The sequence below is a fragment of the Epinephelus fuscoguttatus genome, linkage group LG12, assembly GCF_011397635.1.
Source record: "Epinephelus fuscoguttatus linkage group LG12, E.fuscoguttatus.final_Chr_v1".
Lineage (NCBI taxonomy): Eukaryota > Metazoa > Chordata > Actinopteri > Perciformes > Serranidae > Epinephelus > Epinephelus fuscoguttatus.
The window spans coordinates 41,904,516-41,916,928 of NC_064763.1; the positions used below are offsets into that span (position 1 = coordinate 41,904,516).

The 12,413-nt window shown below is 39.9% G+C and overlaps 1 protein-coding gene across 1 annotated transcript; it reads left to right on the forward strand.

Moving 5' to 3' along the window:
• Positions 1 to 244: 244 nt before the first annotated feature.
• guca1d (guanylate cyclase activator 1d) lies at positions 245 to 10,916 on the forward strand. Its single transcript, XM_049591182.1, has 4 exons — positions 245 to 439; positions 7,173 to 7,322; positions 8,965 to 9,052; positions 10,405 to 10,916. Exons 1-4 carry the CDS (start codon positions 245 to 247, stop codon positions 10,527 to 10,529), a joined length of 558 nt encoding a protein of 185 aa, XP_049447139.1. The 3' UTR covers positions 10,530 to 10,916.
• The last annotated feature ends 1,497 nt before the right edge of the window (positions 10,917 to 12,413 follow it).

Here is a 12,413-nt window from a genome sequence, read left to right on the forward strand (position 1 = left end):
TGGCTCGACCGTTCTGCTGCTGAAGCCTGCCGCCGACACCACGGATTTCCAACCTTTCTTACTCTTTCAGTTGTCTCCATAAAGCTCTCATTGTTGTTCCTCAAACATCCACCCGCTGAGGATCACTGCAGCTCTCGCTGGTTTCATCTCTTTTTCTAGAAGCGTCTCCTTCAGGGTGAGAATCCCTCGTACTTTCTTCTCTTGAGGTTTTTCTTCACCTCGGTGCTCCTGTCGGACCGGACCAATGGGGAACCACGGCTCGAACCTGGACGACATCCTGGCGGAGGACATGCACCACTGGTACAACAAGTTCATGAGGGAGTCTCCGTCGGGCCTCATCACGCTGTTCGAGCTGAAGGCCATCCTGGGCCTGAAGGGCATGACAGAGAACGCCAACAGCTATGTGGACCAGGTCTTCTTCACCTTTGACATGGATGGGGTGAGCTTCACACCGACACACGCTTCACACAGCGAGGTTCCACAGTTTGAATATTTGCCACTGTTTGTCTACTGGTTTCACTGGACCAGAACCAGTCTGGTCTGAGCCTCAGTGGGACCTCGATAAACGTGTTCAGGTTCTGAAACGTCATCATCAAGAGGAAGAAAGTCTCAAATTTTAGTTTTTTCTTAGAAAAGATGAAAAAAATCTGAATATTTCAGTCTGTTTTAAAGTAAATCAAATATTTTGCAGTACTCAAACTTAACTCAAGAATTTCTACTTTGTGCTACTTCATACTTGTAGCAATTGACCACGGTGGAGGAAATTATACGCTCAGTAAAAACTGCAGTACTACTCTACAAACAAAAACTGAATTCCTGAAGTACTGCATTAAAAATTTTACTAAAGTATCAGTAGTAAAAGCAATCAAGTATACTCAGCTTCATATAGTTAAAGTATCAGCAGTACAAGTACTCAAGTACTCTCAGCTTCATGTAGTAAAAGTATTAGTAGCAAAAGTAATCAAGTATACTCAGCTTCATGTAGTTAAAGTATCAGCAGTAAAAGTACTCAAGTATGCTCAGCAGCTGTGCTGATACTTTAAATACATAAAACTTTGAATACTTGAATAGTGGACTCAGTAGTTTAGGAGACATTTATATAAACAATGTTGTGCTGACGAACGTTTGGTCCTGATACTTATGTAGACGCCACTTGACACGCGCCACCCACCCACTAAGTACCCCCCTTTACTTCCTGATGACTGTGCCCCCCCAGCAGGACAATGCGCCATGTCACACCATAAAAACTGCTCAGGAATGACCCAAAGAACGTGACAAAGAGCTCAAGGTGTCAACCTGGCCTTCGAATTACCCAGATCCAATCTGACTGAGCATCTGTGGGATGTGCTGGTACCCCACCTCAAAGCCCAAAAGACTCAAAGGACAGAACGCCAACGCCCTGGTGCAAGACACCACAGGACACCCCTGAGGTCTTGTGTCTATGGCTCCACAGGCGGGGGCCAAGTCCGATCCAAGGAGGCCTCACCGTGGATCAGAGGTTCCTCTGGGGTACCAGCACATCCCACAGATGCTCGATCAGATTGGATCTGGGGAATTCGGAGGCCAGGTGAACACCTTGAGCTCTTTGTCACGTTCGTCGGGTCATTCCCAAACAGTTTTTATGGTGTGACATGGTGCTCTGTCAGGACCAAAGGTTTCCCAGCCAGGGTTCCCACACATCTTCATGAACAAACATTTTCCATGACTTTTCAAAATCAATAAAGATTTTTTTCTTGCCCTGTTTCCATGACATTTTAAACATCAGATTCAAACTCTATTTAAACATAATTTCAGCTCGTCGGTATACATGAAGGGAAAGATGAACGCGATGGTAAACACAACATGTATTAGAGCTACGTTACATCATCAGCTACAGAAAATTAATATGTCGTTATGTCACATTACGTGGGAGGTTAAACACAGAAGACTACAGTAACAGTTTCGTTACATGACCAGGCCTGGAAAATGTGACATTTCATGACTTTTCAAGGTCATCTATTAGTGGTATAAATGGTTTGGCTGATTGGTGTGTGTGTGTGTGTGTGTGTGTGTGTGTGTGTGTGTACGTATATATTTACACATAAAACTAATTTTGAATTTTTTTTTTTTTTTTACCTTTGGAGACCATTTTTTAAAATGGGGACATTTTTCTGGGTCCTCACTTGGTGACAATGGTCTGTTTGAGGGTTCAGACTTTACAGTAAAAATTTGGGTTAGAATTGTTTTTTCCAACAATATGTTAAATGAGCTTTCAAAATTTTATAAAAATAAGTGTGTGTGTATAAACGTGTGTGTGTGTGTGTGTGTGTATACCAAACAAATGATGATAAAAGTTATGCCTTTCTTAATACTTCATAAACCTCTGTAATGTAACTTCACTTAAAATCAATTCAAATTCACCTGATGCTTCTCATGGTTGATTGAAATGTAAATAATGTACAGAACTGTAAATGAAAATAAAGATTTGATTTCTGTTATGCTGAAAAAGCCCTGAGTATTGTCTGCAGGCTGCGTACAGCCCACAGACCCAGGGCGGTAAAACATTTTGGGAGACTCTACCAGGAAGAAAACCTGAACCTATAAAAGTAAGGTGACTATCTGATTAACAAATCCACACTATACCATGGATAAAGATTCTCCATTCTACCCTCTAAGAAATAAGGTTTCCAAAGAGTTCTTCCTAAAGGGCTGAGGTGCGACCCAGAACCTTTTGCTTCTGAAGAACCCTTTGCAGAAGAAAGAGTTCTTCAAGGATTGTTGAAATCATGGATGTTAAAATATCCTTGCCTGAAAATATTCAAATGTTTACCCATGTTTCAAATAGGACTTTTAATTACAGAATCTCTTCAATTAATTTTACCTGTTTTGTCAATGTTGATATCTTTAACAAAATTTCCTGTCGTATAGACCACTGGAATTCGTACCTTGTTTTTTAGGGTTTGGTCCTAATTTGGAACCAAGTTTCAGTTCCTAACCCTACCGCAGCACTGAGACAGTAAAGGCTGCAGAAATGTCCTAAACATGTGACAGTGAACCATGAGTGTTCTGGGTTGCCCTGGACCACATCAGTTACTTCAGGCCCTTCAGGAGCCTCATGAAGCCCAAGGCTGCTGTTAAACTAGAACTATGATTAGTGAGAGAGAGAATCTTTGGGTACTGCAGACACGTAGTATTCTTAGGTTGCTTTCACACCTTCCCTGTTCGGTTCGGTTCAGTAAAACTCAGGTTGGTTTGCCCCCTCAGTGCAGTTCGTTTAGGGCAGGTGTGAACACAGCAATTACACTCTGGTGCGCACCAGGACAGCTGGACCGAGACCTTCTTGAAGAGGTGGTCTCGGTCCAGGGTGGAACCATTACATCATAGAAGGGTTCTCTGTAGAAGCTCTATCATACCCCTTTTCTACCAACTTGGAACCAGTTCTGTTCTGATTCCCGCACCTAATTTTGAGCCATTCGGAGCATTTTGACCAAAAATAAATTGTTTCAGAACCTGAAAAGTTGTTTTTTAGCTGGAACCAAAAAATAGCAGGGTTCTCTTGACCTGAACTGAAACAAATATCTGTAAACACAGAACAAAACTTTGCAGGTAATCAATGTGTTCTGCAATTTTGCCCCTGCTGTTTACTTCCACTGTGTACTGTGCAACACCCTCCGTTGATTACACATCCTTGATTACAAAATTAGAAGAATATGATATAAAAGGTGAAACTCAAAAGTGGTGGAAACGCAGGCTGGTTCACTAGATAACATCAAGGTTCCTAGAATCCTGAATGGAACTGGGTCGACTATGCCAGATTTTATGTGCAGAGTAATTACCAAAACATATATTGTTTTTGTTCTTGTAAATCCATGTTGGCTGGACGTGTGCACCTTTATTTCTGAGAGTGAAGCTATTTCTTTTATTTTCTTATATTTATGGAGGGGTTTAAGTGTCATAATCTGTGCTGAGTGTGATTATTCGTCAGCACCAGAAATACTACTCAATGAAACTTATTAACAGCATTATTATTTTATGCCTCCAGTGAAAATCATTTATTTTCCTTAAGAATACTGTTTTCAGTAAATGTTATTTGTTTATTTTTTATTTAATCGTAAGCAGAGCTTGAGTAAAGATTAATCTGTCAAACTACTGTTTCAGATTGGATAAACTCTTGTTATGCTTTTATTTTCGAGGCTAACCAGGAGTCGTGTTTTGTCTCGTATCATTTTTGAAACTGTGATTATAAAGACATTTTATGATGTTTCTGACCCTGAATTTTAAAATTTTAAATCAAATTTCAGTTCAATTAATCTTACTAAATCAAACTGCAGCAGAGACCTCAGAGTTAAATCAGCTGCAGTCTGCTGTGTGACTCGGGACAAAGATGGCTGCAGCATTACTTTCATTGGCTCTCCGTCTGATTGGATTACAGCGTTTGCATGCAGAGTGTTTATGGCGAGTTAAGTGGATTCACAATGCTCACAGCGTGTGGCGGTGGAGTTCAGGGACAATGTTCTGAGAACTGCACCTCATCAGAGGAAGGGCATTCACAAACTAGAGCTCCCCACGCAGTTTTTTTTCCTTCACAAGTTTAGAAACTTTAGAGTTTGGATTTATTTACGAACATAAATTAGAAGCTTTTGATTCTTAATGAAATCAACAGACAGAAGAAACTTTAACCACTAAAGTCAAAAGTCTCAAAGTATTAAAGTTAAGAAAGAGTGCAAGTGGATCAATAATAAATACTTTATTTTTTACTTATTTTCTTTTTTCGTTAATTTTAGAAATATAAATGTGTTTGTACTTATTACTATAATACTGTATAATTATGGCCTAAATGATGTTTCAACTGTCACTATATAGAATATATAGATTATATTTACATTTTATATTTTAATAAATTTTCCACAGTTTTGTTTATTGAAGTTTTTTCATGAATCAGAAGTTCAGCGTATAAATTTCAACGGCCATTTCTGGAAAGTAATGTAAAGAAAGTAATGTTAATAATAAAAATTAATTTAAAAAGGCTGAAAAGAATAAATACATTAAAAGATTAAAATGAAATTAAATAGAGACGTGGTAATGATGATAAAATAAATAAGACAAGATAAAATAAAGATAAAAACTAAACAATAAAGACAGTTGGTAAAATACGTCACGTTACGTATCTGATTAAAAGCAGCCATAAATAAATTTGTTTGAAAAACAATTGAGTTTAAAACTGGCAAAATTAAATTGGGAATCAGAAAAAATACAAAGAATCTGACCAAACATTTGATTTCAACCTCTGATACTTGAGTTTCTCTCCACAGATTCGACACACAGTGTTAGTTTGAAAGAGGTGGTCATCCTGACTATCATTGTCAGAGATCTGTACGGACCATTCACAATTCAAACTGCAAAAGACTGAAGGGACGTGGACGTCACAAAGGTTCTGTTGTTTTACCTTTTCACAAAAACAATCTTCCTTCTAAGCTGCTTCCATGTCTGTCCTCCTAATATTCCTGTTTACATGCAGCCGTGAATACTCTGATTAACGTGCACTAACATGTCATTTATCACGTCAAAATACAGAGCAGTGAAACAGCTGCTCATAATTTAGATTCTCTGCATCAAAATAGGATTTTTTTTATAGTTCCGTCTCAGTGGAGGACATGTTGGACCATGTGAACAATAACAGCCGCCCTCTTTCATTCCTTCAACCTTTTTGAAAAGCTTGGTGTTGTGACATTTCTTTGTATCTAGTCGGTGCATCTCTGCTTCTGAACAGAAATGTGGGCTTTGCTTTTGGGACATACATCTCTACAGCAGCCTGAAAAACTGTTTCTGCGAGTTGGTTTGGGGAGAACGTATCCATGACAACGCACAGAGCCGATTGTGCAGGTGTCACAAGCTGACTGAGACTCATATTCTGAATATGCTGTACACATGTCCAAAGAACGCTCCTAAAACCTGAATGATATCTGCACATTCCACGTCTTAATCAGAAAATGCTACGATTGGAATAAAACTTAATTTGGAATATCAAAACAAAATATGCTGTTGACATGACCTTTATATATTTCAGAATATTCTCATATTCTGAATAATAGTGGAATATTAATGTGCATATAAACATAGTCAATGACATGACCACAGCTTTGAGGGTGTAGGTTGTTAAGGAGTATAACATCAGTGGGCTATGGGCTGCAGGGAGACACACACTGAACATCTGACTGAGGAGCCCGCTCTCACTCTGAAGTCGTCGAAATGCGGCGCTTGGGCAGTGACTGGCAGTGTCAGAAACCAACAAAAAAAGGCCATCATTTAAAGTCAGCATGAAACACAGCGGTTATAGCTTAACAGCCCCTGGTGAAAGTCTAACTGGGGTGGGAGGAGGGGAAGTGGATGAGTCTAACAAACACTGACTTTCACCTGAGAGAGCGGTGTTCGCATCCTGTAAGATTGTGAAGCCAAACCCTGTTCTTGTTTCCTAAATCTAACCTTGTGTTTGTTGTTGACGGAAAAAAACGTCAATTTACAGTGCTTTTATTTTGAAAGAGACTGTATCAAACTGTACATTTCCTGTGAAAACAGAAGTGTATTTTGAAAACAGACAATGCATGTAACAGGCTGACATTGACACGGCGTCCCAGAACGTCAACAACCAACGCACCCAGGGTACCTTGGACGTCATATGTGGACGTGGGAAGTCCATGACTGTGTTGGACTGTGGGAAAAACACTGCTAAGAGCATGAGTTGTATTGTGAAGATACTGAGCTGGGGAACACAGGTACGCCCCCTTTGGAGAGCTGATGAGGCGTCCAGACTAAAAATAAAGTCAGCACTTAACGAGAATTGCTGCGTCACTGTTCTGAGCCTCCGCACATCAGTTTGAAGACATGAATCACATTCACAAAAATGAGACAGACAGGGTCACAGCGACCTTGACCTTTGGTCTACGACCACCAAAGACTAATCAGGTCATCACTTAGTCCAAGTGGAAGTTTGTTCCAAATTTGAAGAAATCCTCAAACCGTTACTGAGCTATCGTGTTGACAACGACATATGTATGTATGGATTTATGGACGGATGAACAACCTGAAAACATAACGCCTCCAGCCGCGGCTATCGAGGGCGCCAAGGCGTAGAAACAAAACAGCTGATGCTAACATCCCCACAGTGGTTTAATCTCCATCTTTTCTGCCTGCAGGACGGTTACATCGACTTTGTGGAGTACATCGCAGCCATCAGTCTGCTGCTGAAAGGAGAAATCAACCAGAAACTAAAGTGGTACTTCAAACTGTTCGACCAGGACGGCAACGGAAAGATTGACAAAGAAGAGCTGGAGACCATCTTTTCGGTAATCACCACACACACAGACAGACAGACACACAGACAGGCAGGCAGACAGACACACAGACAGGCAGTGTGACATCAGGACGGTCAGTGAGGCTTCACACAAAACACCTGAACCAGTCAAATTATTTTATGCCCTCGTCTTGTAAATAACTGAAACAGAAATGAAATCAACATCTTTAGATTCAGTGACGTCCACTTCCTGAGGACATTAGTATCTCTCATGTCCATCCAGAAGAACGTCCATTAATCCACTTTATTGTGTCCACACTGGGTGTGAATAAAACAATTGACGAGTGAATTACACGTAACAGTAAGGTTCAAAATATAAAATATAAAACGAGCAGTAAGGTGCAAACAGAAAGGTCTGACGATTTGATTCTTAAAGTTGTTTCAATATTTCTATTTTTTAAAAATAAAATCGACCAGTCGCTTACAAATTTTCCAATAACAAACTTGAATTTATAGATCTGAATCTGACCAATCAAACTGGAGCAGCCTGAAATATTTTATTTATTTTGTTTTTGTAATTCTAAAACTTGAATTTTTGGATCTGAATTTCTGAACATTGGAAAGTGTTGAAATTTCAGTATTGTTTTTTGGGGCTTATTTCCATCCATACAGATATGTTATTTAATTTCCTCATCATTTTAACCTGTGCAGCATTATGTTTCCTCCAAAACATATTTACTGTTGTTAATTCTTGGAATATAAAGGTAATTTCTAAGAAGACAGGTTTGTAAAAATGTATACGCAGCACACAGATTGTGTATGAACTGATGGAGTTTTTTTAAAACCATGCGAGCAGATCAGTCATATACATGACACAATTAAAAAAAAAAAGAAAAAAAAAGTTCATTCATTAATGCTCAATTACTCCAAAGATACCAAACACACTGAGCTGAATTCAGAGGAATAAAAACAGAAGCAGAAGACATCTGGATGGAACCGTGTAAAATTCATTTATGACTTTAAAGACATTTAACAGTTCATCACGACGAACAGAAGCTCTGACATTTTCATCACGGAACACACTTGCTGTGAAGTGACCTACAAACTGTGGACGGACTGAATCAGCAGAGCTGCTCGCTCGCGCCGACAGAAAACTGGGCTGGATTAGCTCTGAATAGACGAGTGTTAATCTGCTGAATGAGCTCAATCTCTCAGCCGACAGGAAGCTGCTGGAAGTGGGACGTTGACTCTCAACCCAGTAAATCTGGATGTCAAACCAGTCTAAGGGACTTTACAGGGTCCAGTCTGCTGTGGGGCGTTTGACGCTTGCTGACTCAGAATAACACGCTGAATTAAATTGTATTTTAGTGCTGAGGAAAACTGGGCCATATTTAAATGCTGAAAAGAAAAAGGCAACTTAAAAAAACGATATAGATGTTTAAGTTTAAATGCAAAAATCTTTATTAGATAAGAAAAAAGGAAAAATAACACTTTATTTATTTTCTCTTAATTTTCACAGATTATTCTCGTCATCTTTGATTTGCGTAATTTCATCTTCATCATTTAGACAAAACTGAACAAACCTAAAGTTCAGACTCTGAGCTTTAACAGCCATTTTAAATCTTTACAGGAAGTAGAATCACCTGATTTTATGATTTGTATCCGGGTCAGACTGAGTGTGTCTCCCCCTGCAGGCCATCCAGGACATCACACGGAACAGAGACATCGACCCCGAGGACATCGTCGCGCTCATATTCGAGAGGATCGACGTGAAGGGAGAAGGTAAAGAACCAGACGCTGTAGATAATATCATGTTTCTGCTGATACTGTGACGCCCTGTGATGGTTCTTGGAAACAGCTGGTGAAAGTTTAACCAAATATGCAGCTATTCTCGAACGCTGTTCGTATGTAAACCTACGAAACATAACGCACCAGGATCATGTGACTAATGCACTGACGGGAGTGAAGAAGGAATTAGACCTAGTGTGTAAGGACGCAGGCTGGGGTGGTGATGTCACGTGTGAAATCAAGTGCACTTTAAGTTACGTTAAAGTACGTCGTCACTTTGTCACGTTATCTTAAGTACATAACATGGTGATGCCCAACCATATTTATTTTCCGAAACCTAAACTACATAACATTATTTTACTTTACCTAGGTATGTAACTTTACATTAATAAGTAATGTGATGACGCCCAACCACGATTGTTTTGCTAAACCTAACCTACATAACTTGAATTTCCTAAACCTAGCTTTCGTAACTTTACCAACGTAAGTAACTTCATGTTAAATACCTAACATGATGACGCCCAACCATGTCTGTTTTCCTACATCTAACCTACATAATCTTACATTAAGTATGTTACGTTAAGTATGTAACCTTACCATAAGTACATATTCTGATGACACCCAATCACGTTTCTTTTCCTAACCGAAACTACAAATCTTTACCTAAGTATGTAGCGTTATGTTAAATATATGACATGATGACGCCCAAGCACGTTTCTTTTCCTAAACATAACTTTACTTCACTGAACCTGGCCTACGTAACTTCTCTAAACCTAAACTACTTTCCTAAACCTAACCTATGTAACATTACCTAAATATGTAACCTCACATTAAATACGTACGGTGATGATGCCCAGCCACATTTCTTCAACTTGCCTAAACCGTGCTCCACTTTATGGTCTTAGTCTCAAACACACCAAATGTGAGATAAACAGTTGTAACTGGCCCGTTACGTCTCAGGCTGCTGGGAATCTGTCCAAAGTGGAGGACGACTGGACGCATCTACCAGAGCATATAAAACATGAGCTTACAGATTTGTGTGGTTCCTGGACGAGGGAGCAACAAGCAAAGCAAAGTCCCTGCAGCCAAAGACGCTGCGTTCAAGAACAGCCTGCAGTATTATGGAGCCATTATCTGGAATCAGCCGGACAAGGCAACAAACTAGTCTATAGGCTCAAATCAGATCAACTGGGTTGCTTCATTTGTTTTGTTTTCATGTATGAACCCAGGACTCCCTGCAGAGCAGTGCTGGTACAGAGTATTTCCTGGTGAAATAAACTACAAAGTAAAAGTTTCCACTTCCCATTATAACCCCCAAATGTCTTCTGACCTTTGACCTTCCTCAGGTGAGCTGACTCTGGAGGAATTCATCGAGGGAGCCAGAGACCACGAGGACATCATGGACATGCTGAAGAACCTGATGGACCTGACGCCGGTGTTAGTCATCATCGTGGAGGGCCGGACGGGGTGACGGCGCAGCGCTGGAGGTGCTCCAGAACGACAAAGACTGACTGAAGCAGAAATCCTGCAAATCCCCCACCCTGAGAAAAAGTTAAATAATCACCCCTCAGTCCCTTTAAAAATAAAAGAAAAGACTTGCTCCCTCACCCCCTAATGGTCGTCTTAAAGACACCTGATGTTTCATGGTCAGAGCAAAGCAGCCGGGAACAAAGGACGTTGAAAATGTAAGACTTTCTGATGGACTGTGGTTGGCCGTCCAGCCTCTGAGCGTCCCGTCTCCAGGTATGGAACTAATTTTTGACAAAGATATTTTTGAAGGAGACTTTGATGATTCTGTTTTACAGCAGCCACCTTCATCCTTCAACGAAATCCACCGTCTTTAACCTCACAAATCATCCGCCATCACAAAGATCACGTTGTGATCATGTTGCAGAACTTTATCTCGAGTTGTAGTGATGATTCAAGTTCAACGATGTCCAGGGCTTGGTGTCGCACCTCAACACCTTTTTGGGTACCAACTGAATTGTGTCCACAACACCAGATATCAAAAAGTACCAAAAGTCGTCACTGAATGGTTTCTGCAATCGATATTTTTCTTTGATCTGATAGGACCTGATTCCAATCAAATTTTGCCAATTTTACACCGCACATTTTTGCATCGCTGCTTGCTTTTAGACATTTAATTTTAAGATTTTTTTTTTCTGTTAATGGAACAAACTTTTGGCAGAAAAACATGTTTATATTTCTCAAAGTAACGTATTGACACTTTGGCCTCGGCATCCGTAAGTATTATCGATTTCAAACGAAACGCTGCCTCAAATTTTAAGCCTGAATTTTTTGGGGGTAAATGTGTCTAAACTCATGCACAAGACATGTAGAATATTTTGGTTTGATGGAATATTGCAGCCGAGTCTTGGGTTTGAATGTTTTTCTCTTAAAAGCAAAAGTACTTCAAATTCAAGCTTCAGGAGGTTTAATCTTTATTCCAATCCAGTTTTTAATCTTTTAATTAAGCTCTTAAACAGCAGAGGAAGCAGGTTAACGTCACCGCAGGACAAAGAAACTGGGTCAAAGAAATTAAGAGAATTAACGTTTAGCACAATCAAATCGTGATGATATGATCTGCTGTGATCGTCAAGATGACTGTGAGCACATTAGTTATTGAAAAGTTTTGCTTTTGCAATTACTGGTTACGTTTTAATAATTAATTAATCAATCACTGCTTTAGTCTATAAAACGTCTTCAGAAGTTTTCCTTCGTCCAATCAAACAGTCCAAAAATTTCCGATATTCAGGACACAGTCATGTTTTGTATTTTTCTGCAAAAAATTAGTTAAAATATTTTAATCATTAATTATTTTCTGTTCCAATTCATGGATGAATCTCTGTTTTACACTTATGAAAGGTTTGGCTCTTTGCTTTGAACGGTTGTTGCTCCTCTTTACGTGTTGTGATGAGCATCGATGTCTCAGAATATCTTTATCAACACAGTCAAAGTGATTTTCGACCACAGAGGCTGGTGGTATCTCTGAGAGTAGAGCATGCTAGGAGTCTGTCCTTCAGAGAGCTGCTCTGAAGCTGCTGATCCTCTTAATGCTGTTAAAAGGTTCAGTGTCCTGAGCCGTAATGGAGCAGATTTGCAGACAGAGTCAAGAACAGAAACCTGCAGACTGGAGGAGGAAGATATGAACTGAAAGCAGAAAAACTCCCTCAAATAACAAACTCAACCTGCAGCTTCACTGACAGAAAACTCTACTGAAGGCCAGTAAGTCTACTCTCTGATTCTGGCTTCCACCCCAGAGCTGAGTTGTGTCTTCATGGACAGAGTAATCCACAACAACCTGCTCTATCAGGTCCTCTGGCACCAGGCCAACCGGGCCACATCACGCCACACC

What these genes read in the sequence shown, in the direction of transcription:
- guca1d (XM_049591182.1), top strand. Translation starts at nt 245, where the DNA reads ATGGGGAACCACGGCTCGAACCTGGACGACATCCTGGCGGAGGACATG. An exon ending in AGCTGGAGACCATCTTTTCG is followed by an intron (nt 7,323 to 8,964) that starts GTAATCACCACA and finishes CTCCCCCTGCAG; the next exon opens with GCCATCCAGGACATCACACG. An exon ending in GATCGACGTGAAGGGAGAAG is followed by an intron (nt 9,053 to 10,404) that starts GTAAAGAACCAG and finishes GACCTTCCTCAG; the next exon opens with GTGAGCTGACTCTGGAGGAA.